At 43.5% G+C, this 24,635-nt stretch overlaps 1 protein-coding gene across 1 annotated transcript in view; it reads right to left on the bottom strand.

Annotated features, from left to right (window-relative positions):
• Positions 1-24,635, bottom strand: part of EFHC2 (EF-hand domain containing 2) — a 71,147-nt gene that overhangs the window by 1,314 nt on the left and 45,198 nt on the right. The window contains exons 12-14 of the mRNA XM_048289745.1: positions 21,765-21,962; positions 21,086-21,178; positions 781-886 (exon numbers count right to left, since the gene is read on the bottom strand). Of these exons, the coding sequence (XP_048145702.1) occupies positions 781-886; positions 21,086-21,178; positions 21,765-21,962 (397 nt within the window). The remainder of the gene's footprint in view (positions 1-780; positions 887-21,085; positions 21,179-21,764; positions 21,963-24,635) is intronic.

Below are 24,635 nucleotides of genomic sequence, written 5' to 3' on the forward strand. Positions count from 1 at the left end.
TACTGGTTTAAACCATGCCACGATTGAACTTGAATTTAAAGGAATGCTGTGTTTCCAAATGGTCTGAGTACAATCAAACACATTCTGTACAATACATTGGCCAGGCCAGAACAGCAAAATGATGTGTTGGCAGAAGGCCTTTGGATTTATCTGTTACAAAGTATATAAAATTCAGCATAATTGCCTTATGGACCTTCTATTTTAAAATGTTCCACTCAGCACAAGATGGCAAGATCAGATTAGTCTCTGCAGTTTGTTGATACTGCATTTTTATTTACCCTAAGTAACAGGCTGGAGATATACAAAGTTGATCCATCAGTTCTTCTCACTGTGCACGCCTACCAGAGATGTGGTGTGTTATGTACAGGTTTCTGTGCAGTTATACAAAATGCAGAGCTATTTTCTGCATACGTGTCAGTGGAGCTGAAAGTATTTTCTGACTACCTCAGCAAGTGGGCAGATCATTTGACATGTGACAATGACATTTGTGGGGGAAGCAGTATTTATGTCCATTGTCCATGGATAAATACACCTGCTTTCCCTTCTCTTTTTCTTTTTTCTTCTATAAAAAGGCCCAGAGATGTGATACCTACTAGGCACCTCCTTGTCCCTGTTTGACTTCTCTGCTTCATCCTAAACCTCCCTATTAAACCTATTTAAAAAGTAATTACGTGAAGAAAACAGGCACGAATACACAAATATGAAAAAAATGTTGTCGTGTGTGTTGGTTAAAACAGTCATGTTAAAGTTGGAGAATTTATATTGATACGCTGGTTTTACCTTGGGTGGCTCCTTTACCTCCTTGAAAGCACGGACTTGATTCTCTCTCCAGTTCAGCACATGCACAAACTTTCTATAGTCTACTTGCTTTTGGTTATCTTCAAACCTAAGCAGAATACCCATAAGATGACTCAAGGTTAAAGGGAATTTTTAACAAAGTTATGTCAAGTTATCTACAGTACACTAATCATAATAATTTCTATACTACTTTATTCCAAGACACTGGGAGGAGTGAAAAAAACAGTACAAAATGTCACGAACTCCTATATTATACATTCTTTTCCATATTCTTACACCTTATTATTATCTCTTATAATAGAATTCAACTTTTTTAAGGTTTATTTAATTTCAACTATTTTCACTTTAGTTTTGAAGCATTGTCCAACCTTTTCCAACACCAATCTCACAGCTTTTGACAAACAGAGAGCTGGGATGATCAGTGTATGATTCCATTGTGTAGAAATGAAACAGAAACAAGAGACCTGTGCTGTAATACAACTGACTGGCTTTATTGTGACTTCTACAATCATTTCCCGAAAATAAGTAATCCTTCAATAATGCTGTTTGCACACACCTTGGGATCAATTTGCAACTGACAAACACGCAGCTTGCTAACATATCAAATAATAGCCAGATTTTAAAATCATTTTGTAACAGGTTTATGGCACTGTTCTTTATTTCTATTGATAAATACATACATTTATATCAGTTGTGGCTATCCCTTAAATGCATGAAGATATATATGCTGCCAGCTAAGGTCTACAGGTACCTGTGGAAAATGCTATTTCCTTCCCTCAGATTTCTAAAATCTTTACCCTGCACTAATAAGCCCCATGGGAACAGATTTATAAGGCACTTCATCCTTCTGCCATTGATTTGGATGAAAGAGCTTCAGAAATAAAAGTCCTCAATTCAGCAGAACACTGAGGTGACTCAGGCACTTGGGAACCACTGTTCTTTCAGTGTCACCAGCCAATGTTGAAAAATACCTTTAAGCTGAAGCTTGAAATGAACAGCTGGAATGCTCTGCAATAAATAAAGCACTGGCAGCTGCTGAAGGACACCTGTCTCAACCAACACCACCCACCTGCAAAAGGGACCCAGTTTGGGCACAAAAGCAGAGTCTGGAAGTTCTGTGCTTCACTGGGGTCCATGGAGAGATACAGACATGCAGCAAGACTCAGTATCTCTTATCTGGTGGGAGACACCAGGTTAAACAATTCTGCCCTGCTATCTGGTGAGACAAAAACTACTGAACAGGAAACAAGTATTTCAGAAAATTATTTTGCCTTGTCCTTAATGAAATAGCAGTGCACAAAACATGGGCCTCAAAACCCTTCAATCACTGCAGAGGGCTCTAACAAAAATTAAGCATGAATGCACTTTAAGGGAGAATTTACAGCACAAACTTGGAAAACAATACCAGAGGAGAAATAGATCCAGTAACAAAAATAAACTGCAATAAACTGCAACTCATCCTTTCCTTCTCCTCCCCCCACACCTTTCATTTAATAGTCAGCAGGAAAGATAACAATAAAATATACTGAGAGCCATAAACAGAGATGGCAATGATAAACTGGAATGTTAAGTACAGTGAGTTATGCTGAAGATGAAAGCAAAGTCAGAAAAGAATGCTACTGCTACCAGAATTAAATGGAGCCTGAAACACTGCCATGAGAAACCCTCCTATGACAGCTTGCTTCTTTATCATAGTTCACACGCAAGTTAACATTTCCATAAAGCCTTCCTTTTGGGGAATATGTCCAATATACAAGAAAACTACCATTTCCACTTCCAGTGGGTTCTTAGTTTCAGGGGGGTTTTTTTTGCAGATGGAAATAGGGAAAAGAAATGAGTTTTGCATTAGATGTAATAAGGCAGTCAAAAAGCTTATACCTATTGGAAAAACAATGGCACACAGACTGGAATTTCAGATCTATCAGGACAAATTCTTTTGCCTTCTACTATTATGTCGTTACCTTTTTCTCATTGTGAAAAGTCAAAAGATTAATTCCACCAGCAAGATGCTGAGCTGTAAAAGCAAGATTTTTAAACAAAGGACAAGTGAAGGTGTGTAACTACTTAAACTCTGTTGAGGTACCAAAGTTGAGGAAAGCATTGCTTCTGCTTTTGACAAACATTTACAAAGAGAAAAGTCCTTTGATGGGACAGCACTAGTGAGCTGAGAAGACAACATGGGCTTGAAATGAACTATAACCAAAAATTTTAACATGGTCAGAGGAAATGGGATTCCTAAATCCCATAATTAAATAGATATAGAAAGCATCTTAAAATGCTAATCTAGAGTAACCCAGAAAGAAAAAAAAAAAATCTACTCCTTAGATGTTTTACTGCTGTGACTTATTGAATCAATCTACTAAAAGCACACACTAGAGATTTGGCACAGAGCATCCAGGTGGACTGAGGAGATGCTATCAATTTGTGCATTATTAGGACAGAGATGTCATACATTTCAGTGGCTGGAGTTAATAATGCTGAGACAGACAGTGCTCTTCAGAAAAGGAAATTAGATTTGTTTTATCAAGAAGATGCAACAAAGATAGCTTTAAACCACCCTTCTCTTCAGTTTTACCCTGTTACTTCACCAATGCATGTGATTTTAGACTATGAAAATCACTCCTTCATCTCTCTCATAGTTTGCAGAGCTTTTTATTTTCTTTATCATTACAGAAATAATCACACATTTTTGCTTCTAAAAATACATTCATAATTAAATACTCCAGATAGATGAAAAATCTGGTTAAATCACATTACTATCATTCCTGAGGATGCTTTGGTGGGTAAAGGTTACTTACTAATACTTTTTCCTTCCCCATCAAGAAATCTGTACCCCAAAGATTTATATGAAAGTTTAATGCACATGCAGAGTTTTTTTTAATTCCTTGGTTTCAAACAACATTTATTAAGAAGCTAATCTGATCGTAATAGAGCAGAAGCATCTGCTTCTTTAATCTTAGAGAAAATGTTGGGATTCTTCAATCTGTTTGATGGTCCCTGTGCAACACAGTTCTACAGGGACTAAATTGTCACAGGTGTACACCTAAATTGTCATAAACTGCTCATATGAAAGGATTCAAACCAGCGAGCACAAGTGTGCTAGTTTGAAAACAAACCAGTGGGAGGCACCAAGTCAGAATAACAATTTAATGGAAATTAAAGAAAAGGGGAAAAAAAAAAAAAAAAAAAGGTAAAAGAAAACACTGTCAAACTGACAGAGTCAAGGTACAACCTGACACTCTGTTAGGCAGGGTGGTGGTAGCAGTCTGGTAGAATGGTGGCTGCAGTCCTCTGAAGCAGTGATCCTGTAGTAAAACAGTCTGCTCTTCCTCAGGAAGTCCGATGGTGGCTGTGTAGCTCCTATCCTCTGGAAATCCAGTGGGAAGCCAGTGTCTCTGGTGTTCAGCCTCAGCTTATATCCACGATGGGATGCTTGGTTCCTCCCTCTGGGTGGAGCATCTCACAATGGGGTAACGAGTCATGAGGCAAAGTGTTGATTAGGCTCATTAACAGAAGATAGTCCGGAGGGAGTTATCTCTGAGTCATGTGGCAGGACAATGATGGGCAATTAACAGAAAGATAGTCTGGGGGGAGGAGGCAAGGAAACACTGCCCCACCTGATTTCAACAGCTGATGGGGATGGTAATAGAATACACTGCAACCCAGGACATTATCCACCCCTTATTCTATTACCATCTACATTATCCCAAATCAATACCTTCTTAAACTCTAAAACACACATACATATATATATATATATATATATATATATACACACAGTGAAACCTACACACTGTTCTCACCTAAGATTAGGTCTCCTTGTGGTACACAACGGGTTTCCCCATCTTTCTGCATTACCCACCAAGTGCAACCAGGTCCTTGAGCAAAGACAATCCCACGGATGGGTTTGTCTTTGCCTGAGGTGGGATTAATCCAAACAGTCTTTCCTAAAATACCTCTCAGGTGTACCACAGGGACTCTATCTCCATCCACTGTGTGCAAGGCTTCAGACTCGGCAGGACCAGCTCGATTGATGGACCCTCGGGTATTGACTATCCAGGTGGCCTTTGCTAAGTTCACTTCCCAATTTTTGAAGGTCCCCCCACCAAGTGCCTTTAGGGTAGTTTTAAGTAGTCCATTGCAGCGTTCAACTTTTCCAGCAGCTGGTGCATGATAAGGAATATGATATATCCATTCGATACCGTGTTCTCTGGCCCAGGTGTTGATGAGGCTGTTCTTAAAATGAGTCCCGTTGTCTGACTCGATCCTATCAGGGGTGCCATGTCTCCACAGGACTTGCTTTTCCAGGCCCAGGATGGTGTTCCGGGCTGTAGCATGAGGCACAGGGTAGGTCTCCAGCCATCCAGTGGTTGTTTCAACCATGGTCAACACGTAGTGCTTGCCTTGGCGGGTTTGGGGAAGGGTGATGTAGTCAACTTGCCAGGCTTCACCATACCTGTACTTTGACCATCGTCCACCATACCACAAAGGCTTCGCCCGCTTGGCCTGTTTGATTGCAGCACAGGTCTCACAACTGTGGATGACCTGTGAGATGCTGTCCATGGAAAGGTCCACCCCTCGGTCACGGGCCCATCGGTATGTTGCATCTCTCCCCTGATGACCAGAGGCATCATGGGCCCAACGAGCTAGGAATAATTCTCCCTTGTGCTGCCAGTCCAGATCCACCTGTGATACTTTCACCTTGGCAGCTCGGTCCACCTGCTCGTTGTTGCGATGCTCTTCATTAGCCCGACTCTTGGGTACGTGCGCATCCACGTGTCGAACCTTCACGGTCAGCTTCTCTACTCGGGCGGCGATGTCCTGCCAAATCTCAGCGGCCCAGATGGGCTTCCCTCTGCGCTGCCAGTTGGCCTTTCTCCAGCGATCCAGCCATCCCCACAGAGCATTAGCTACCATCCATGAGTCGGTGTACAGATAGAGCCTCGGCCACTTCTCTCGCTCAGCAATATCCAAAGCCAGCTGGACGGCTTTAAGCTCTGCAACCTGACTCGATCCACCTTGTCCCTCGGTAGCTTGTGCAACTCGTCGTGTGGGGCTCCATACTGCAGCTTTCCACTTTCGATTAGCGCCTACAATTCGGCAGGAACCATCAGTGAAGAGGGCATAACGTCTTTCAGTCTCCGGTAGCTCATTATATGGTGGGGCTTCCTCAGCACGAGTCACTTGCTCTTCCTCTTCTTCAGAAGATAATCCAAAAGTCTCACCTTCAGGCCAGTTTGTTATAATTTCTAGAATCCCAGGGCGATTCGGGTTTCCAATACAGGCACGCTGTGTGATGAGGGCGATCCACTTGCTCCATGTGGTGTCGGTGGCATGATGCGTGGAAGGAACCTTTCCCTTGAACATCCAACCCAGCACCGGTAGTCGGGGTGCCAGAAGCAACTGTGCTTCAGTGCCAGTTACCTCTGAGGCAGCTTGGACTCCTTCATAGGCTGCCAAGATTTCCTTCTCTGTGGGAGTGTAGTTAGCTTCAGACCCTCTGTAGCTTCGGCTCCAGAATCCCAGTGGTCGGCCACGAGTCTCACCAGGCACCTTCTGCCAGAGGCTCCAGGACAGACCATTGTTCCCGGCTGCAGAGTAGAGCACATTCTTCACCTCTGGTCCTGTCCTGACTGGGCCAAGGGCTACCGCATGAGCGATTTCCTGCTTGATCTGGGCAAAGGCTTGCTGCTGTTCGGGGCCCCAGTGGAAATCATTCTTCTTGCGGGTAACCAGGTAGAGAGGGCTCACGATCTGGCTGTACTCGGGAATGTGCATCCTCCAGAAACCTATGGCACCTAGGAAAGCTTGTGTTTCCTTCTTGCTGGTCGGTGGAGACATCGCAGTGATCTTATTGATGACCTCGGTGGGAATCTGACGTCGTCCATCTTGCCACTTTACTCCCAGGAACTGGATCTCTTGGGCAGGTCCCTTGACTTTGCTCCTTTTGATGGCAAAGCCAGCTTCCAGGAGAATCTGGATGATTTTCTCTCCTTTCTCAAACACTTCCTTTGCTGTGTTTCCCCACACGATGATGTCATCGATTGTAAAGGTATCTTTTCAGCTTTATACCGGCTAGCGCTTGTATTTCAATGCCTTAGAAAGCCTCGAGCAGCCTTGAGAGGTAGCACGGGCGATCTAGCACTTTAGTAGCTCTAAAATCGGTACCTGAATCAGCTGCAGAGCAAATACCATCAGCAGAAGCGAAGAGGGAGAAATATAGCTCCCTGCTCGCTCAATTCCCTGCAGTTAGAAGCCTTCAAATGAGACAGACGACCAGAGGTGTTTACAGGAAGGTAGCTGAGCTGAGAGAGGGCCTTTGCCTCCCCTCGACCATCTTTTTATTCGGAGAAGGGGCAAGGGGATGACTGGGGGCGGACCCGGGGTGAGCGGCCAATCAGACACTGCTGAAGAGTCTGAGTTACATTTGGCTTTGCCCGCGCTTGGAACAAAGGAACTCGGAGCACATGTCTTTGGGAGGGGGGATGGGAAGCTCAAAACAGGCAGCAACAATTCCCTATTTTTTTTTCTTTAAAGCTGGGTTGTAACTCTTAGTAACTTAAAAGTGCATAGAACAGTAACAAAACAATAGTGCAAAATATAATTGTAATCTATCGTCCCTACAACTCGACAGTACCTAGGATGCCTTTAAACTAGTTCCCCAGTCAAAACTCAGGGGTTTAGTCAGGACATCTATGGTATGGAGTATCAGGACAAAGATTTACAAAATACAGTGCAAAAACCTGAGTGCAAAACAGTGCAACTTAACTTAAGGGATTAACATAAAGATCTGCAGTAGGGGGTTTACATGAAGGTGCAAAATCAGGATTCTTTTTACGGCGTCTCTTCCAGGAGGCAGTTTTAACCTCCTTAACTTTTGAGGAAGTGACATAAGGTTTTACCCACTTCCCTGGGATCCATCTCAGTCCTTGAGGGGTAGATACACTGGCATACCCACGTCCCCAAGTCACAAGTTTGTACGGTCCTTGGATTTTTTGAGTCTCTGGGTCCCGGATCAGGACTTCTGGATTTTCCTGCAGTTTCTGTCTCCTGGTGTTCTGGAAATGACGATAGATGGGAGGGTTTGGATCCTCAAAGGTGCCATTCAGGAAGTTTATGGTAAACAGTGCTTTGCTGAGTCTGAGGACAGGTGAGTTGAGTTTGGTGGTCCCTGATTGTTGTAGCAGCATTCGCTTGAGGGTTTGATGGGCACGTTCAACAATGCCTTGTCCAGTTGGGGAGTGAGGAATACCTGTAACATGTCGAAATCCCCACTGCTGACGAAAGTTTTTAAACTCCTGGGAGGTGTAGGCAGGTCCATTATCAGTTTTTATCTCCTCAGGTATACCGAGCACAGCAAAAGCTTGGACAAGATGTTTTTCAACGTCCTTAGCCTTTTCACCTGCATGTGCAGAGGCATACATAGCACCAGAGAAGGTATCAATAGAAACATGAACGTATTTTAATCTCCCAAATTCAGGGAAATGTGTGACGTCCATTTGCCACACTTCACCGCTATTAATGCCTCTGGGATTGACCCCCATGCCCAGTGATGGAAGCTGTAGCTTCTGGCAGTTGGGACACGTTGCCACTATTGCTTTTGCCTGTGTCCGCGACAGATGGAACATGCGGATAAGAGCGGGAATATTTTGATGGTACATGGCATGGCTCAATTTTGCTTGTTCAAAAACTTGGGGGAGCTTTGGTAAGTCGGCTGATAGAACTATGTCTGCTGGCATAGCCAGAGCATCAGCTCTACGATTACCTTCTGCAATAAATCCTGGCAGGTTTGTATGTGACCTCACATGCATGACAAAATAGGGATGCTCTCTGTGGGAAACCAGATAAATTAATTTTGAGAGTAAATCATAAATTTTCTTGTTTGAGATTTCTTTTAGGAGAGCATGCTCAGCTCTAACAGTTACTCCAGCTACATATGCTGAGTCTGTGACCAAATTAAAGGGCTCTTTGAACCTCTCAAATGCTCTAACAACAGCTGCTAATTCAGCTACTTGTGGTGATCCCTGGATTACCTCGATGTCAGATTCCCACTTTTGCGTCTTTGGATTTTTCCATGTGACCACGGACTTTTTACTTTTTCCTGAGGCATCAGTAAAAACGGTAATCGCATCGAGGGGTTTTCTACTTTGAATCTCTCGAGGGATGAAAGAGAATGGCAGATTAAACATGTCATGTTTTGGGTAATGATTTGAGATTTGGCCTGAGTAACTATCTAATGCAAATTGTAAATTTATATTATTTTGGAGCAGGTGATCTAATGTGTCAGTTGTTACAGGTAAATAGATGCATGCAAAGTCACATCCTGCCAGGGTGCGGAGCCTTGCTCTACCCTTCATGATAATTTTTGCCATTAGTTCTTGTGGCTGTGTGATGGTTTTAGGAGGTTGGAGTGGAAGGAATACCCATTCAATTATGATGAGGGGTTCCTTCTGCTCTTTGTCCCACTGAAATATGAGGCCATGAAAGCGTGGTACCTTCCCTAGAATGACAAGCTTAAAGGGTAGGGAGGGCTGATACCTGTGTGCTTGTCTGGTGGAAATGAGCTCTTGTATCTTTTTGAGAGACTGCCTTGCCTCTTCTGTCAGGGATCTAGGGGATGCTGGACCGCCTTCCCCTTTTACTAGGTTTGCAATAGGAGCTACATCCTCTGTGGTGAGTCCTAACCAGGACCTTAAATACTTCAGTGTCCCACAGATCTGTTGCACTTCCTCTAATGTTTTTGGGTTATTATTAATGGTGACAGGTGTTGGGGTGATAGAGGTTTCTGTGATTTTGAGTCCGAGGTATTTCCAAGGGCTTGTTCTCTGCATTTTTTCAGGTTGTAATTCAAAGCCCTTGGCCTCTAGGGCCTCAACCACCATGTTAAGTGTCTGCTCGAGATACTGATTATTGGGAGCACACACCAGCACATCATCCATGTAATGCAGGATGATGGCTTTCTCTGCTTTGGCACGGATGGGAGATAGAATTTTAGCAATATACTCTTGGCAGAGAGTTGGGGAATTTTTCATACCTTGGGGAAGCACAAGCCAATGATAACGTTCCATGGGAGTTTCACGATTAAGAGATGGTACAGAAAATGCAAATCGGGGGGCATCTGCAGGGTGGAGTGGAATATGAAAGAAGCAATCCTTGATGTCAAGAACAGCTAAATGCCAATGTTGTGGGAGCATTGAGGGTGATGGCATACCTGGTTGAAGGGGTCCCATGTCTTCAATAACCTTATTAACTTCTCTAAGATCTTGGAGTAGCCTATATTTGTTCTTTCCCGGTTTTTGTATTACAAACACGGGTGTGTTCCATGGGCTGTTAGTTGGAACTATATTTCCTTTAGCCAATTGTTCAGCCACTAATGTTTTGAGTGCCTCTAAGTTTTCTTTTTTTAACGACCACTGGTTAACCCACACGGGTTCATCTGTTTTCCAAGTTAATTTATGTGGATGGCACTCTGCTTCAGTGGCCTGCAAGGGAAAATTTTGATGTCTAGGCGTGATATCAATTTTTGTTCCCCACTGAGACATGGCATCCCTTCCCCACAGGGTGAATTTGGTGTCTAGGACATACGGACGAAGTGTCGCTATTTGTCCTTCAGGACCTTCAATTTGGATGGTGTGTTTGGACTGCTTTGCAATTTGGGTACCTCCAATCCCTTGTATGATGCCCTGAGATTGCAATTCCCATTGCGTAGGCCACTTATCAAATGGGATGACAGACACATCAGCACCTGTGTCTAACATTCCCATGATACTGATTTTATGTGATTTGTAACGGAGCTTACATTCTATTACAGGTTTGTCATTTCCCAAAACCTCAGTCCAACAGATGGCTGGGATATGACCATCTGTGGGCAGGTATTTGGGCAGTGGAAAGGCCTGTGCAATGACTTGACCTTTAGGCATAAAGTACGGTGGATATATACATTGTACAATTAGGTTAGAACACCCGTTCTGATCCATTTTCATGAGTGTGGGTGTAACTTCTATCCCAGCAGGTGTTTCCCGAGTATCCCCAATAACAAAAAGGTATGTAAATTCTGGCATGTGGTCCACATTCTGGAATGAGATGGGTATTACAGCCTGTTTGTTGTTGTTGAAATGGTGTGCTTTATCACAGGTTACCTTAAACCTGAGTCCAGAAGTCCAAGTTGCTTTGTCTGCAGCCCTATTTATGTCTGAACGCGGAGCTGTTAGGACGCGTTGAGTCGCTAGTTTCCCTGCTGTTGACCTGGGGAAACAGTCTTTGGAGAGTTTTTATCAGCAGTTATAATTGCTCTGCAATTGCGAGCTACATGTCCCTTTTTCTGACAACGATAGCATACAAAGTTACCGCGCGATTGAGTTTCTCCTGTACCTGTAACATTCTCCACAACCTCCCCAACCATCCCCACTCTTTTCAAAAAGGGAGCAGCTGTGTTCAGCTGCACCTTCTTCGTACAGACTTCGAGGATGGATTCAACAGTAGGAGGAGGATACAGCGGGAGAGTGAGAATGACTTGTTTGCAAGCATCATTTGTATTAACTTGGAGAAGTTCAAGTAGGAGTGCTTGTTGGAGGTCAGGATTAGGGACCTGGGAAGAGACAGCTTCGTACAAACGGTTATAAAAGTGAATAATATTTTCATTTGGCGATTGCTTGATGGTGGTATAATGAGAATTAGGAGTTTGAGATGGTAATAATGTTAAGGCCTTTTCAGCAGCACGTGTGATTTCAGTAAGAACTGGACGAGGGATAAGCATTGCTTGTTTTTGAGGATTTGCCATATTATTGTCACCAGATAAAAGGTCTAATGTGATATAATTGTTTTCAAAATCCAGGTAATTATCTGGAGTTTGCCACAAAATTTTCAATAAATCAGATAAAATTATTTTCCATTGCTTTTTCCACACCATAAAATCACCAGGTGTGAGAAGAGTTTGCATTAATGTAAGTAAATCATGAGGTACAAGTAAGTGAGTTGCAAAAGTAGCACTTAAAAGGCTCTTAAAATAATTACTATGCATTCCAAACTCCTTAATTGCCTTGCACAAATCCTTAATATCAGAATAAGAAAGGGGTTTCCAGTCAGGGTTAGCTCCATTGCTAGTACAAGAGAGTGTAGTAGAAGCAGTTGGAGTTACTTCCTGGTAGGCAGGGGTTCTCGGATTCAGAGGGGCAGTCACAGGACTGTGGGAACCTGGGGCGGGACAATGGGAAGCAGGGGCGGGGAGTGGAGGGGCAGGGGCGGGGAGTGGAGGTGGGGACACGGCCGGAGGAGGGGAGGGGTCGGGGGCGGGGTTGTGGGAGGCAGGGGCGGCACTTGAGCCATGGGTGGGAACAGAGGGAGGGGTGAAACACGACGCTGTGGGGACGGGGTTGGGGGCGGGGTCAGGGTGTGACGCAGGAGTGGGAGGGGATGGGGACAAGAAGGGATTTGTGGGATGGGGGAGAAAGGGATTGTGGGAGGTGTAGTTTGGAGAGGAAGGACCATTGCGTCCGCCATTACTGGAGACAAACAAACTGGGAGAAAAGCGGTTGGGGGGAGGGGATTTTTCCCAGGCTGCGAGCACGTGGCAATGGCCGTCCCTGGGAACAAAGAGATCAGGGGAGAAGGGGTTTTTACGCGCGCTTGAAACATGAGGGCTAGAAACTGGGGAAAAGGCAGTGGAGAAGAGGGGTTGGGAAGGTCCTGGGATGGGCTCCGGATTCCCATCCAAGGCAGGGTGCTGAGGAAACACGGGTGAGCCAGGAGGACGATAGCTCTCCTGTGCTGAGAAGCAGTCTGCTCTAGCTGTGTTTTCCAGCGTAGGGGAAGAGGGGTCCGGGACACAGGGGTTGGAAGAGGGTATGAGGGAATTAACAGGGGGGTTTTGCAGTGGCTTTTCATGTACTGCCTTTTTCTCCGGCAAAGCATAACTTAGTAACAGGAGAGGAAAGAATTTTGAAACTGTTTCATCTCCTGCACGCCTCAGAGAGGAGAGTTTTCTCCCCACCTTATCCCAAAATTCAGCAGATCTTATGTCTTCGGAGGTCAGATTAGGAAAGTACTGAAAAAGCCATTGTACAAAAGATTGAACTAGATTTTTAGGGTATTTATGCCCAGTTAAAGAAAGGTAACTTTGAACTTGGTGGTATATTTCTCTATGGTGTGCAGAAACTTCAGATCCCATTATGAATGCACACGAAACCTCAACCCCTTACTCACGAAAAAAGAGGAAAAAAAAGAGAGAAAGTTTACACCGGCACCAGCTTAAGACAGGAGCCCCTAAACCAGCAGGGAAATACTCACCAGAATTCTGGATTTATCACAGGAAAGCAGGTCCGGAGAAAAAAAAAAACGCGAGAAGGGTCTTCTGCTTTCCAGCCGTTCCCTCGCCACGTGGCGTGGGGGAGGGCACAGGCTGAGGCTCTGGGCTCGATGTTACACAAAAAGTAACACCTCGCCACACAGAGCTGGCACAGCAGGACGTGCAGAGCTAACTCCAGCAGACACACAGCTGCCGGGACACCCTGAAAGTCTCTCAGAACCGGAGTTCAGAGATAGCCCCACATTGGGCGCCAAATGTAAAGGTATCTTTTCAGCTTTATACCGGCTAGCGCTTGTATTTCAATGCCTTAGAAAGCCTCGAGCAGCCTTGAGAGGTAGCACGGGCGATCTAGCACTTTAGTAGCTCTAAAATCGGTACCTGAATCAGCTGCAGAGCAAATACCATCAGCAGAAGCAAAGAGGGAGAAATATAGCTCCCTGCTCGCTCAATTCCCTGCAGTTAGAAGCCTTCAAATGAGACAGACGACCAGAGGTGTTTACAGGAAGGTAGCTGAGCTGAGAGAGAGCGTTTGCCTCCCCTCGACCATCTTTTTATTCGGAGAAGGGGCAAGGGGATGACTGGGGGCGGACCCGGGGTGAGCGGCCAATCAGACACTGCTGAAGAGTCTGAGTTACATTTGGCTTTGCCCGCGCTTGGAACAAAGGAACTCGGAGCACATGTCTTTGGGAGGGGGGATGGGAAGCTCAAAACAGGCAGCAACAATCGATGTATTGCAGATGTTCTGGAGCCTCACCCTTTTCCAATGCAGTCTGGATCAGTCCGTGGCAAATGGTGGGACTGTGCTTCCACCCCTGGGGCAGTCGGTTCCAGGTGTATTGCACACCCTTCCAGGTAAAAGCAAACTGGCGCCTGCATTCTGCTGCCAAAGGAATGGAGAAGAAGGCATTGGCAATGTCAATAGTGGCGTACCACTTCGCTGCTTTGGACTCCAGCTCGTACTGAAGTTCCAACATGTCCGGCACAGCGGCGCTCAATGGTGGCGTGACCTCATTCAGGCCACGGTAGTCCACCGTCAGCCTCCATTCTCCACTGGACTTACGCACTGACCATATAGGGCTGTTGAAAGGTGAATGGGCCTTGCTGACCACCCCTTGGCTCTCCAGTTTGCGAATCATCTCATGGATGGGAACCACAGAGTCTCTGTTGGTGCGGTATTGCCGGCGGTGCACTGTTGCTGTGGCGATTGGCACCTGTTGTTCTGCAACTCTTAGCAGTCCCACGGCAGAGGGGTCATCTGAGAGGCCAGGCAATGTACTCAGTTGTCTGATATCTTCTGTCTCCACAGCAGCTATCCCAAAAGCCCAACGATGTCCTTTTGGGTCCTTGAAATATCCATTTCTGAGATAGTCTATGCCGAGAATGCACGGGGCCTCCGGGCCAGTCACGATGGGGTGTTTCTGCCACTCGTTCCCAGTTAAACTCACTTCAGCTTCCAGTACAGTCAGCTGCTGGGATCCTCCTGTCACCCCAGAAATAGAAATGGGTTCTGCTCCCACATACCTTGATGGCATCAGAGTACATTGAGCACCGGTGTCAACCAAAGCCGTGTATCTTTGTGGGTCAGATGTGCCAGGCCATCGGACCCACACAGTCCAAAAGACCCGATTCTCCCTTTCCTCTACCTGGCTAGAGGCAGGGCCCCTCTATTCCTGGTCATGTTGCATGTTGCTCCCTTCCGGTGAATACGTTCCTGAGGTCCCTTCAAGAGGATCGGTCATATTATCATTCCGGTACCGTCTGGAGTTCTGTGTGTGAGAGACCGGAGCAATATTGACTCTAGATGCGCTTCTTGTGGTAGTTGTCCCTCTTTTTAGTTCACGTACCCGAGCTGCTAAGGAGGAGGTGGGTTTTCCATCCCACTTACTCGTGTCTTCTCCATGTTCCTGAAGGAAAAACCAGAGGTTACCTCGTGGGGTGTATCCTCTCTCCCTGGTTGGGGGTCGCCGGCTCCTAATGGCAGAGACTCTTGTTGGTTCTGGTGAGATCTGGTAAATCTCTTCCTTAAGTTCCTTTTTCAATTTCTGATGGCCTTCTTCAATCAAGCTCCGGACTTGCTCAGCCAAAAGACTTGTTTCCACGGATGAGACATGGGTGCGAAACGGGGCTGTGACGGTGTCCTCATAAATCCTCAGTTTGTTCACCAAGACGCCCACCCTGTCCTCGCCTTCCCTCCATTGCAGCGTTGCCAGGTAACGGGAGTATATCTCTGGTCCAAGGCGTGCGAACCTCAACCACATCTGTGATGTGCACTGGACACCATCTGGGCTCTTAGGAAATCTCTCATCTTCTGAGAAAATGATCTCCAGCACAGCCAATTCCCTCAGGCACCAGATACCTTGTTCCATTGTGCTCCATTTTCCTTGGTGCACCTGGAGGTCTTCTTTACAAAGGTACCTGTCCCTTACACTTGTAAGCAGTCGCCGCCAGAGGCTGAGGGTTTCCTGGGTTCTCCCGATCCCCTGGTCAATGACCACATCCCGGGACAGAGATCCCAGTTGCCTGGCCTCACTTCCGTCCAGAATGGTGTCATTGGCTGCAGCGTCCCAGATGCGGAGCAGCCAGGTCAGGATAGACTCGTTCGTCTGGCGGGTGAATTCCCTCCGCAGGTCACGCAGCTCACCCAGGGATAGCGACCGAGTGATGATCTCTGGCTCTGCCTCTTCTGCTGGGTGCGAAGATCCTGCTGCATCCTCGTCAGTCACTATGCGGGCTGATTTGCTTTTTGATTTCTTCTTCTGAACGGGGGCAACTGCAATCGGTTTAGGCTGTTCTGGTTCAGTGATGGTTTGCATGGGGACGCTGACAGTGCTTTTGGTTCCCTTCTCCTCTGCGTCAGTCTGCGTGGACATGGACGCTGTTGTCTTGCGTCTGGGTTCTTTCTCCTCTGTGTCAGTCTGTGTGGACATGGACGCTGTTGTCTTGCGTCTGGGTTCTTTCTCCTCTGTGTCAGTCTGCGTGGACATGGACGCTGTTGTCTTGCGTCTGGGTTCTTTCTCCTCTGTGTCAGTCTGCGTGGACATGGACGCTGTTGTTTTGCATTTGGTTCCTTTCTCCTCTGTGTCAGTCTGCATAGGCATGGTGTTTGTTGCTCTGCTCTTTTTTCCTCCCTCATCCTGAGGATGCTGTGCCATAGCTCTGATTCTAAGCATGGTGTACATGGTGCAGGCTGTACAGAGAAGACAAAGCAGAACTGACAGCAAGTTTATGCCGTCTTTGACATCCAGAGGGAATTCAATATTTTCAAAAACTGCTGTGCCTGGCCTGAAAGGCTGGAAGAAACCACTCTCTACTCCTCCCACCAGGGGCTGGGTGCGATTGTTGAGGAGATCCCAGACATAGGAGCCCAGACTAGGACAGCCAAACAAAACTGAGTATATACTCCGAATGGTATTCATCGCCTCACAGGTTATTATGCTGTAGACATAATAAACCATTAAAGCAATTCTCATACCATTCCCTGGTTTTAACAGGAGTAATACAACAGGCAGGTAGTTCCCCATGTGAGGAAAAATATAGAGAGCAAGATACAGTACCCATGTAGACAAGCTGAGCACCATGGTGAATAGGTTTCCGTTAACACAAAATTGTAATTCTGACTTTCTCTCAGAGCTGCCCCACATTGGGCGCCAAATTATGTGCTAGTTTGAAAACAAACCAGTGGGAGGCACCAAGTCAGAATAACAATTTAATGGAAATTAAAGAAAAGGGGGGAAAAAAAAAAAAAAAAAAGGTAAAAGAAAACACTGTCAAACTGACAGAGTCAAGGTACAACCTGACACCCTGTTAGGCAGGGTGGTGGTAGCAGTCTGGTAGAATGGTGGCTGCAGTCCTCTGAAGCTGTGATCCTGTAGAAAAAGGGTCTACTCCTCCTCAGAAGGTCCAGTGGTGGCTGTGTAGCTCCTGTCCTCTAGAAATCCAGTGGAAGGGTTGTCTCTGGTGTTCAGAGTCCCAGATTATATCCACGATGGGATGCTTGGTTCCTCCCTCTGGGTGGAGCATCTCACAATGGGGTAACGAGTCATGAGGCAAAGTGTTGATTAGGCTCATTAACAGAAGATAGTCCGGAGGGAGTTATCTCTGAGTCATGTGGCAGGACAATGATGGGCAATTAACAGAAAGATAGTCTGGGGGGAGGAGGCAAGGAAACACTGCCCCACCTGATTTCAACAGCTGATGGGGATGGTAATAGAATACACTGCAACCCAGGACAACAAGTCAGTATTAAATAATAATGGCTACCATCTCATTTTTATTAATTTATATTTATAATACACTTCTTCATGCCTTGAACAACCATGAATTGAACCACCAGCTCCTTAGCAAACTGAATAACAGGAATAATTTGTCTTAAGAGACCCAAATATGAATGCTAGGGAACCTTTTAATCACGAATGGCACTGGGAGTCTCAGGCACCAAAGGTAACAAGAAGACAGAGTGCAGGAGAAAGATCTTGTGATCATTTCCACTGCTGCTTCTGCTACTGGACACTTGCTGTAGCAGGAAAAGAGGGTTTGTTTCCTGAAAAGGGAAAGGGCAGCCCTAAAAAACCCATTACAGGTCGGAAGATAGGTAAAAAATTATTTACCCAGCCACAATCCTGGGAAAAACTGAGCAAGTAGGAGTGGCCTGGCCTGGCCTGTAAGTGATTTGAGAACTTGGATGACCATGTAGGAGGCCCTCTGTCATCAGGCACTGCTACCTGAGGGACTGGAGATTCTCAAAAACACAAGCAGAGTCAAACAGACTCACCTGGCAGTGTAGAGAGGTGAAGAACTACACAGATGCTTTTAACAGAAATTTAAAAACATCATCTTAAAAAATAGGGACTTGCAATTAACAACTAAATTAATGCAGAATAATCAACATGTAATGCTTGTAAACTTGTCATCCTTTCTTTCTTCTCTCAATTTTTTCCTTCCTTATCTACCAGCTGTTTATAAATCCTCCAGGGAAGGACTGTTTCTTTTTAAGTCCTTGTTAGCATCAATTTAGCATTGCAGTAAATAAAAATAACAGATAAAAACCCCTAAACTCATTACTTAAGCACTTCGGCAAAATTTATTTATTAAACAAACTGTAATTGTTCATTATGCCTGCATAAATTTAAAGACATATTTGTAATGACTACTGTAGTTTTCTGGCAGAAACAACTGTGTACCATCTGTATTGCTTAATACAACGTGATTAAATTCTGTATTGTTCTGTGATTAAAAAAGTAAGTGAGAAAATGCTTATGGAGAAAGGAAATACTTTTTAACATGCCAGCACAAGTAAATTGGAAAAACGTCCACATTGTTGGGTACCTAAATCTTACTATTTCAACATCTCACAATTAAAAATATAAATTTATACTAGATGGACAATATGAAAAGGTCTTAACAAACCCCAATTTTTGTGCTGTCCCTGCACTCCATAGCAACTGAGTTGTCTTTGGGTACAATAAACAAAGTCTTGGGTCATTTGGAGGTGACCACAAAATTAGACAGTTATTTCTAGTCCCACCCCATGCTTTTAATAAGTGACAGATCACTGCAGTATAATTTACAAATGTAAATAATAAATACTTTAAGAGTACTACCTTTCAAAATGGAAAAATAGAGTCATTAAGTCCTGGAGAAAGTCTTTGCCACCTAATCTCAGATAGCAAAGCTGAATAAACACAGAGCTTCAGCCTTCAACTATTATCTGATCACACTGTCCAGCATCATTTTATAGCTGAATAGGGTCCAGCTAGTGCATTAGCTATATATACTGATTTTGTGGGAATCAGTCCAGCAACTTTTATTGTACCACTTTCTTCCTTCATAAACACAGATCCACAAAGTAGTACCACCACCACCACTTGTTTTAGAAGTATCAGTGGACACAAAACTACATGCTTCCCAGAAAGAAAGGAAGGGAAGGAAAGGAAGGAAAGGAAGGAAAGGAAGGAAGGATACTGTTGACAAATTTGGCCCACACTGAATTGCAAGCTCCCCAGGAATGAGACTGTTCCTTCATTAACAATAAACCTGCCTGTTTCATGATTCTTCAGTGTTGAAGAAAACTACAGGAAGCAGAAAGAAAGGAAAAGTCTAAATCCCATTAAGCCAACTCAACTCCTCGATTTACAGACTACTGGAAATTATGTCCTATTAAATAGAGTTCAATAAAACAATAAACTTCCCAAGCAGTGCCAAGTGCACACATTATGAAGAATGTGACAATCTTCCTCGTTACCTGCAGTGCTGTGACACCACCTAAACTGCCACATTTGAAGCAGCTGATGCTGTAACTTAGAAGTGCCTTACGCAAGGCTTTTTTGCCAAATGAAGCACTTCCCACACGGATTTCTGAGGCCCAGCTTCACACCATTCTCATTTACCTTTCTCATCCAGAAATCTGTAACACAGGCTGGCCTCAGCCCCTTTAGAAACTAAGGAACATGAATGATAATTTAGAAATGCAGCTCTCATACAGGCTGAGGAGATAACTCTCTCCTCCACCACCTACAGAAAGAACCTACAGCAGCTGAAACCTCACCCAGCTGTCATGGGTACCTTGCTAAAATTGGGTGAAATCCAGACCTTGATCTTCTCCCTGTGTTCTAAGCTTATCTCTATTTTTTATTATAGTGTACTGGGCTTTTTCTTTTTAACTGCCTACACTCAGATTCTTTAGGAGAGAAGAGGGTCAGGGCACAGAAGCTTTCCCTGGTATAAATTCACAAACAATAAACACATCCCTGGAGCCCAGGATGTGTCAGGCTTGTCTGCTTCTTATCAGAACTGAGTTAGTACATGAAGGAAAACTTCCAGTGCCTTGTTGTGCATCTATTCAAGTTCAACCCTTAAGAAGTGGAATCTGTTAGAACCCCTTGTCTAGTATGGGATGTCAATTGTCTTTCAACAATTGTGTTGGGCAGCTTGGTGGGAGTTCTAAAACATGAGTTGTAGATTACTGTTAAAATTCAGATGTTTCTGAATACTAATGCTTATAACTCAGTGTCAGAAGTGATGAACAGCAGTATGAAGAAGCTTTATTAAAACAGATTCCACATTTCTGCCTGACAAGGGTCTTTTCACTATTTACTAAACCCAGATACTTAATTTGCAACTCCTCCTGAAATCAAAAATTGTATCTACCTGAAAGATTCTTAACATGACAGAAGACAAGACCTGTTCCTGTTTTTAACACAGTATGAAAGCACAGACAAAACATTTAAGGATTTCCCACAAGGGAAAGAATAAACCAGTTAAGTATGCATTTAAACCTATCACCAGAAAATCTGCCTGGGAAAACCAAACTCAACAAGACATGAGTGTTCAGAGCACCACAGCTTACTCTGAACTCTAGTCTTTAACACAAGTTCTTTTCACTTCTATTCCCATTAATACAGCTAGTAAAGCAATTTGTCTCAAAACACCTAAATGTGCTATGGAAAAGTACAAAGCCATGCCAAGACTCCTTTCCTTTTAAGAATATGTTTCAGCTGAGATTAATAGGAATAGCAAAGCTATTTTATTTACTACTGATGCTGTCTACTTGATAAAGAAATTTCATTGTATTCATGTTGGTGTGTTCCTTGGAACTCACACAATGTGCTTTCATAAGATTATTGTTTTTACCCTACATCTATAGACAGGAACAACTAAAGCAAAAAAAGGTGAATCTCATTGAAAATGATAAGTATCAGTAACTGACTCTGGAAAGATTAATTCCATAGAATTCTGCCAAACCCCAGATGATTTACTGTGCCAGGCAAAATGAAGAGAAGTTGCTAAGATGGATGCATCTCAGTTGATTATAAATATTCTATAAATAGGAAAGTCTGCATGTGTGTAGGGACAAAATCTGCATCATGAAAGGATTCATATTAGATACTGCACCTCCTCCTGAAATGCTGAAGATTTGTGTCTGCAGTAAATATTTAGCATTGATTTGCACCTGTGCATGCAGATCAGGCTATCTGCCCTTGTTACCTGGTCAATAAAGTTTCTAGAAGATCATCAGTAAGTGGCAACTTAAAGGACTTGCAAATGGTCCTGCAGGTCTCATAAGGCAACAATCCACACCTGTACATCAGAAAGAGAGAGGTAGAAATATACATTAGGTATTTTCCAGGTTTACTTCAAGTGAATGTTTCTGTGAATAGGAAAACACATGAGGAATATCAGGATAGAAGTAAAGAAAACAAAGTTTTATGAAATTTTGCTATTACGAAGCTGAGAAACTTGAAGGTCACATTGTAGCCTTTCTCATACTGAGATCCTCAGTGATTCTCTGTGATTCTTTATCTGTGATGTCAGAGAACAAAAAGGGCAAATGAGTCATATAAAGAATCCAAATCCTTTCTTTTTTTTCCCCCTTAAATCACTATTTCTCCTCTTCGATTTAAAATCCTCTGTTTTGCCCATGAACTGGTATCTGATGTCACAGAATGTTCAGTACAGCATCTATAATAAAAAGTCCACACAAAATTTAAAGTAGACAAAAAGGGTGTCCTTTTCTTGTCTCCTGTAAAGTGCTGAGAGAGGCTTAACATAGTGAATAATATTCTTTGGCCACAATACACCATTTGCTCAGCAACAAACAGAAAGTAGGTGGGTTTACAAGAAGAGCTTCTGAAATAACAGCTTAGGATAAAGAGAGGAAACTTACTTTTCTCGGTCGTTGTACATAAACACTGTAGTCAGTTGATCAAAATTTTCAAAGGTGTTTTTCTTTAGTTTTTCTTGAGCCACTGAAAGGAGGAGGTGCAGGTCTGTTTGACTGTCTTCTCTCATGCCATAATGACGCCCAAGGGTCATAATTTCATGTTCTGAAAATGCTCCACCAGCAACACTGACTATCCAGTTTCTGTTCACAAAAACAACAGCCTACATTAGTTTTAAGTGAATAAAACTAAGTAAATAAGTAAATAACTTAAAACCAGTTAATAATCACTAACTTTCAGGGAGGAAGGATGTCCAAATTTCCTCAGTAGCTGCCTATACATACAAAAATACATCCTAACCATGACTGAAGTGTTTCACCAGAGATACCGTACAGAAAATTACACCCAACCACAAGTTTCCCTGGCAAGAATGTAAGAGAGAAGGCAGCAGCAAGAGCAGCTTACACTTGGCTGCTGTAAGTGGAGAATCAGATCCCATGCAGGGATGAGCCTGGGTTGTGCTCTCCCAAGCCTGTGTGTGCTGCTCAAACAAATCAGCCCAGCTCAAGGAAGAAGAAATGTTCCTGAGATCCATCTGATGGGACAGTGTCAGCTCCCTCAGCTGTTACAAGGCCTCTTGTTAAATCTGGATTAGTGTAACTACATTGGCTCTCTGATCCCAAACATCTCCCTCTGGTGCACTCACATTCAACCAGGCTTTTTAACAGCAAGCATTAACATAGGCTTCTGTGTCTCAGTCAAAATTAGATTAATTATATATAATACTTCTGGATAAACTGCACTAAGAATAAACTTCACTGTAATTGCTGGTGCAATTAGTGCTGTACCTTGTGATACCCATGAGGATACTGATTAAACACCAATCCTCAAAAACAAATAGAAGAAATTAGTAGTGATGCACAAAGTTCTGACACAAGACTCAAACAGCTGCCTGAAGAATACTTAAATTGTTGAATTAATCTGATGAAGGGCCTCTTTAACATCCGCATGTGAACTGAAAGCACAGAAACTTAGGACTCTTCCAAATTTGCAAACTTCTAACAAGAAACATAGTTCTTCACTTGCATCCTCGCAGAGGCTTGTGTGGTCCTGTTCAAATGAAGGTACCACTTCATGTAATATGATTGCACTTACACAGCTACTAAAGAAAGGTTAAATACTGTGGAGTGTCTACTTTGATTCAACTGCTTCTTTTTTCATATTAAATAAATCAGAATGATCCTTTATTTGCAGTGGCAGGAAATAAATACAAGGAAGTGACAAGTTGTTGACAGTAGCAAAACTTATTTGAGATTACACAAACGTCATGACCAAGACCTGGTCCATCTACTAATATTATCATTATCTTGTCAGTATTATTTTTCCACTTAGTGGATATTATTATTTATACTGCAGCAGCATTCAGAGATCCAGTCAAAGCTGGAGCCTCTTTCCTGCAGCCTGCAGTAACACCACTGCACACACAAAGAGGACAATGCAGCCTGATAAGCCTGGCACGCCAATGCTTGGGCCGGCAGAGCTGGGGGCTGTAGATAACATCAGCCATTGGAACATTTCCACAGATTGGATTTCCATACATGGCACAGATTTTTCCAGTGTCAGGATTTAAAAAGTCTTTTATTTTCTCAATGCAGTCAGTGACAATCAAATCACAAAAACCCGCAAATAAAATTATTTCACTTGGGAATTAAGGAATATTTTAGTGATTGTGAGGGACTAATGAGTGAGACCCAAGACTCACAAACAGAACGACATCTGAACTCTCCCTGACAAAAAACCCCAAGCTGCAATAATTGTTCCCACAGCTTAGCTATCTCTTGTTTTACTTTTTTTTTTTGTTCTAGAAGAATAAGACAGATTGCAATCTGAATTTATTATAGAAAGAAGAAGTCATAATTAACTGCTCAAGAGAGCTGCTTCTCAAGCTGAATTGAAGATAGACATCTTTGTTAGACCCACATGGTTCTTTGTCTCTAACAGCAAACAATCTTGCCAGCAGCTTATGAGAAAAAACAGACTGGATAGGGCTGCGTGATGCACAGGCATCTAAGTTTTAGTTATTTTTTTAATTCTCTTTTTAACAAAGATATCAGTAGTTTTAATGATAGCTTAGGGGATAGCTTCAGTGTACATTACATATTTATTTCCCAGATGAAATGCTGAAGATTTGGGTTCTGAAAGCAGTTAAAATAAATTGTATAATTACAATTCTGTTCACTACACCATACTTATAGATGTATTTTTACATGCAGATCATATAAAATTACATAGGTAGAAAGGAAGACATCTGAACAGCCGAATTCAGAGCACAGTAAAGCCTCAGCTGTATTTAAGATAAGGAAAGAGGATTATCATTGAAGCTGTCATACAGATAATTGCCTGTACTAAAAATAATCATTTGTTGTTAGCTATAATCATCAAATGTCATGGCAGATTAAAAATAAACAGAGATCTACACAATAAGAAACTGAAAGAAAAAAAATATTCTATTCACATAAAAATATCTTGGAATTTTCATATACGTAAAGAAGTGCTCTCGTTTTTGTCATTAAAAATGCTTCTTTCATTCTAAAATGAGATGCACGGATAACAATAATGAGAGCCTTTAAATTACTGGATGTAATACAAATCTACAGAAACAAAACCTACTATCACTATAGAGCACAAATGTTCAATGTTCCTAATAGGCAAATTCTTGCTCTGGCAGTGTGAACATTCCCCATTAGACCCCAGGCCTTCCCCCCACAGGAGGGACGGGGACCATTGGTGGGTGTTGAGACTGTCCCAGGTGAGCACTGAGGCCCAGAAAACCTTGATTTCCCCCAGCTTTCCTGCTCATGGAGAGGGCTCCTGCA

Source organism: Corvus hawaiiensis, chromosome 2 (genome assembly GCF_020740725.1).
Source record: "Corvus hawaiiensis isolate bCorHaw1 chromosome 2, bCorHaw1.pri.cur, whole genome shotgun sequence".
Classification (NCBI taxonomy): domain Eukaryota; kingdom Metazoa; phylum Chordata; class Aves; order Passeriformes; family Corvidae; genus Corvus; species Corvus hawaiiensis.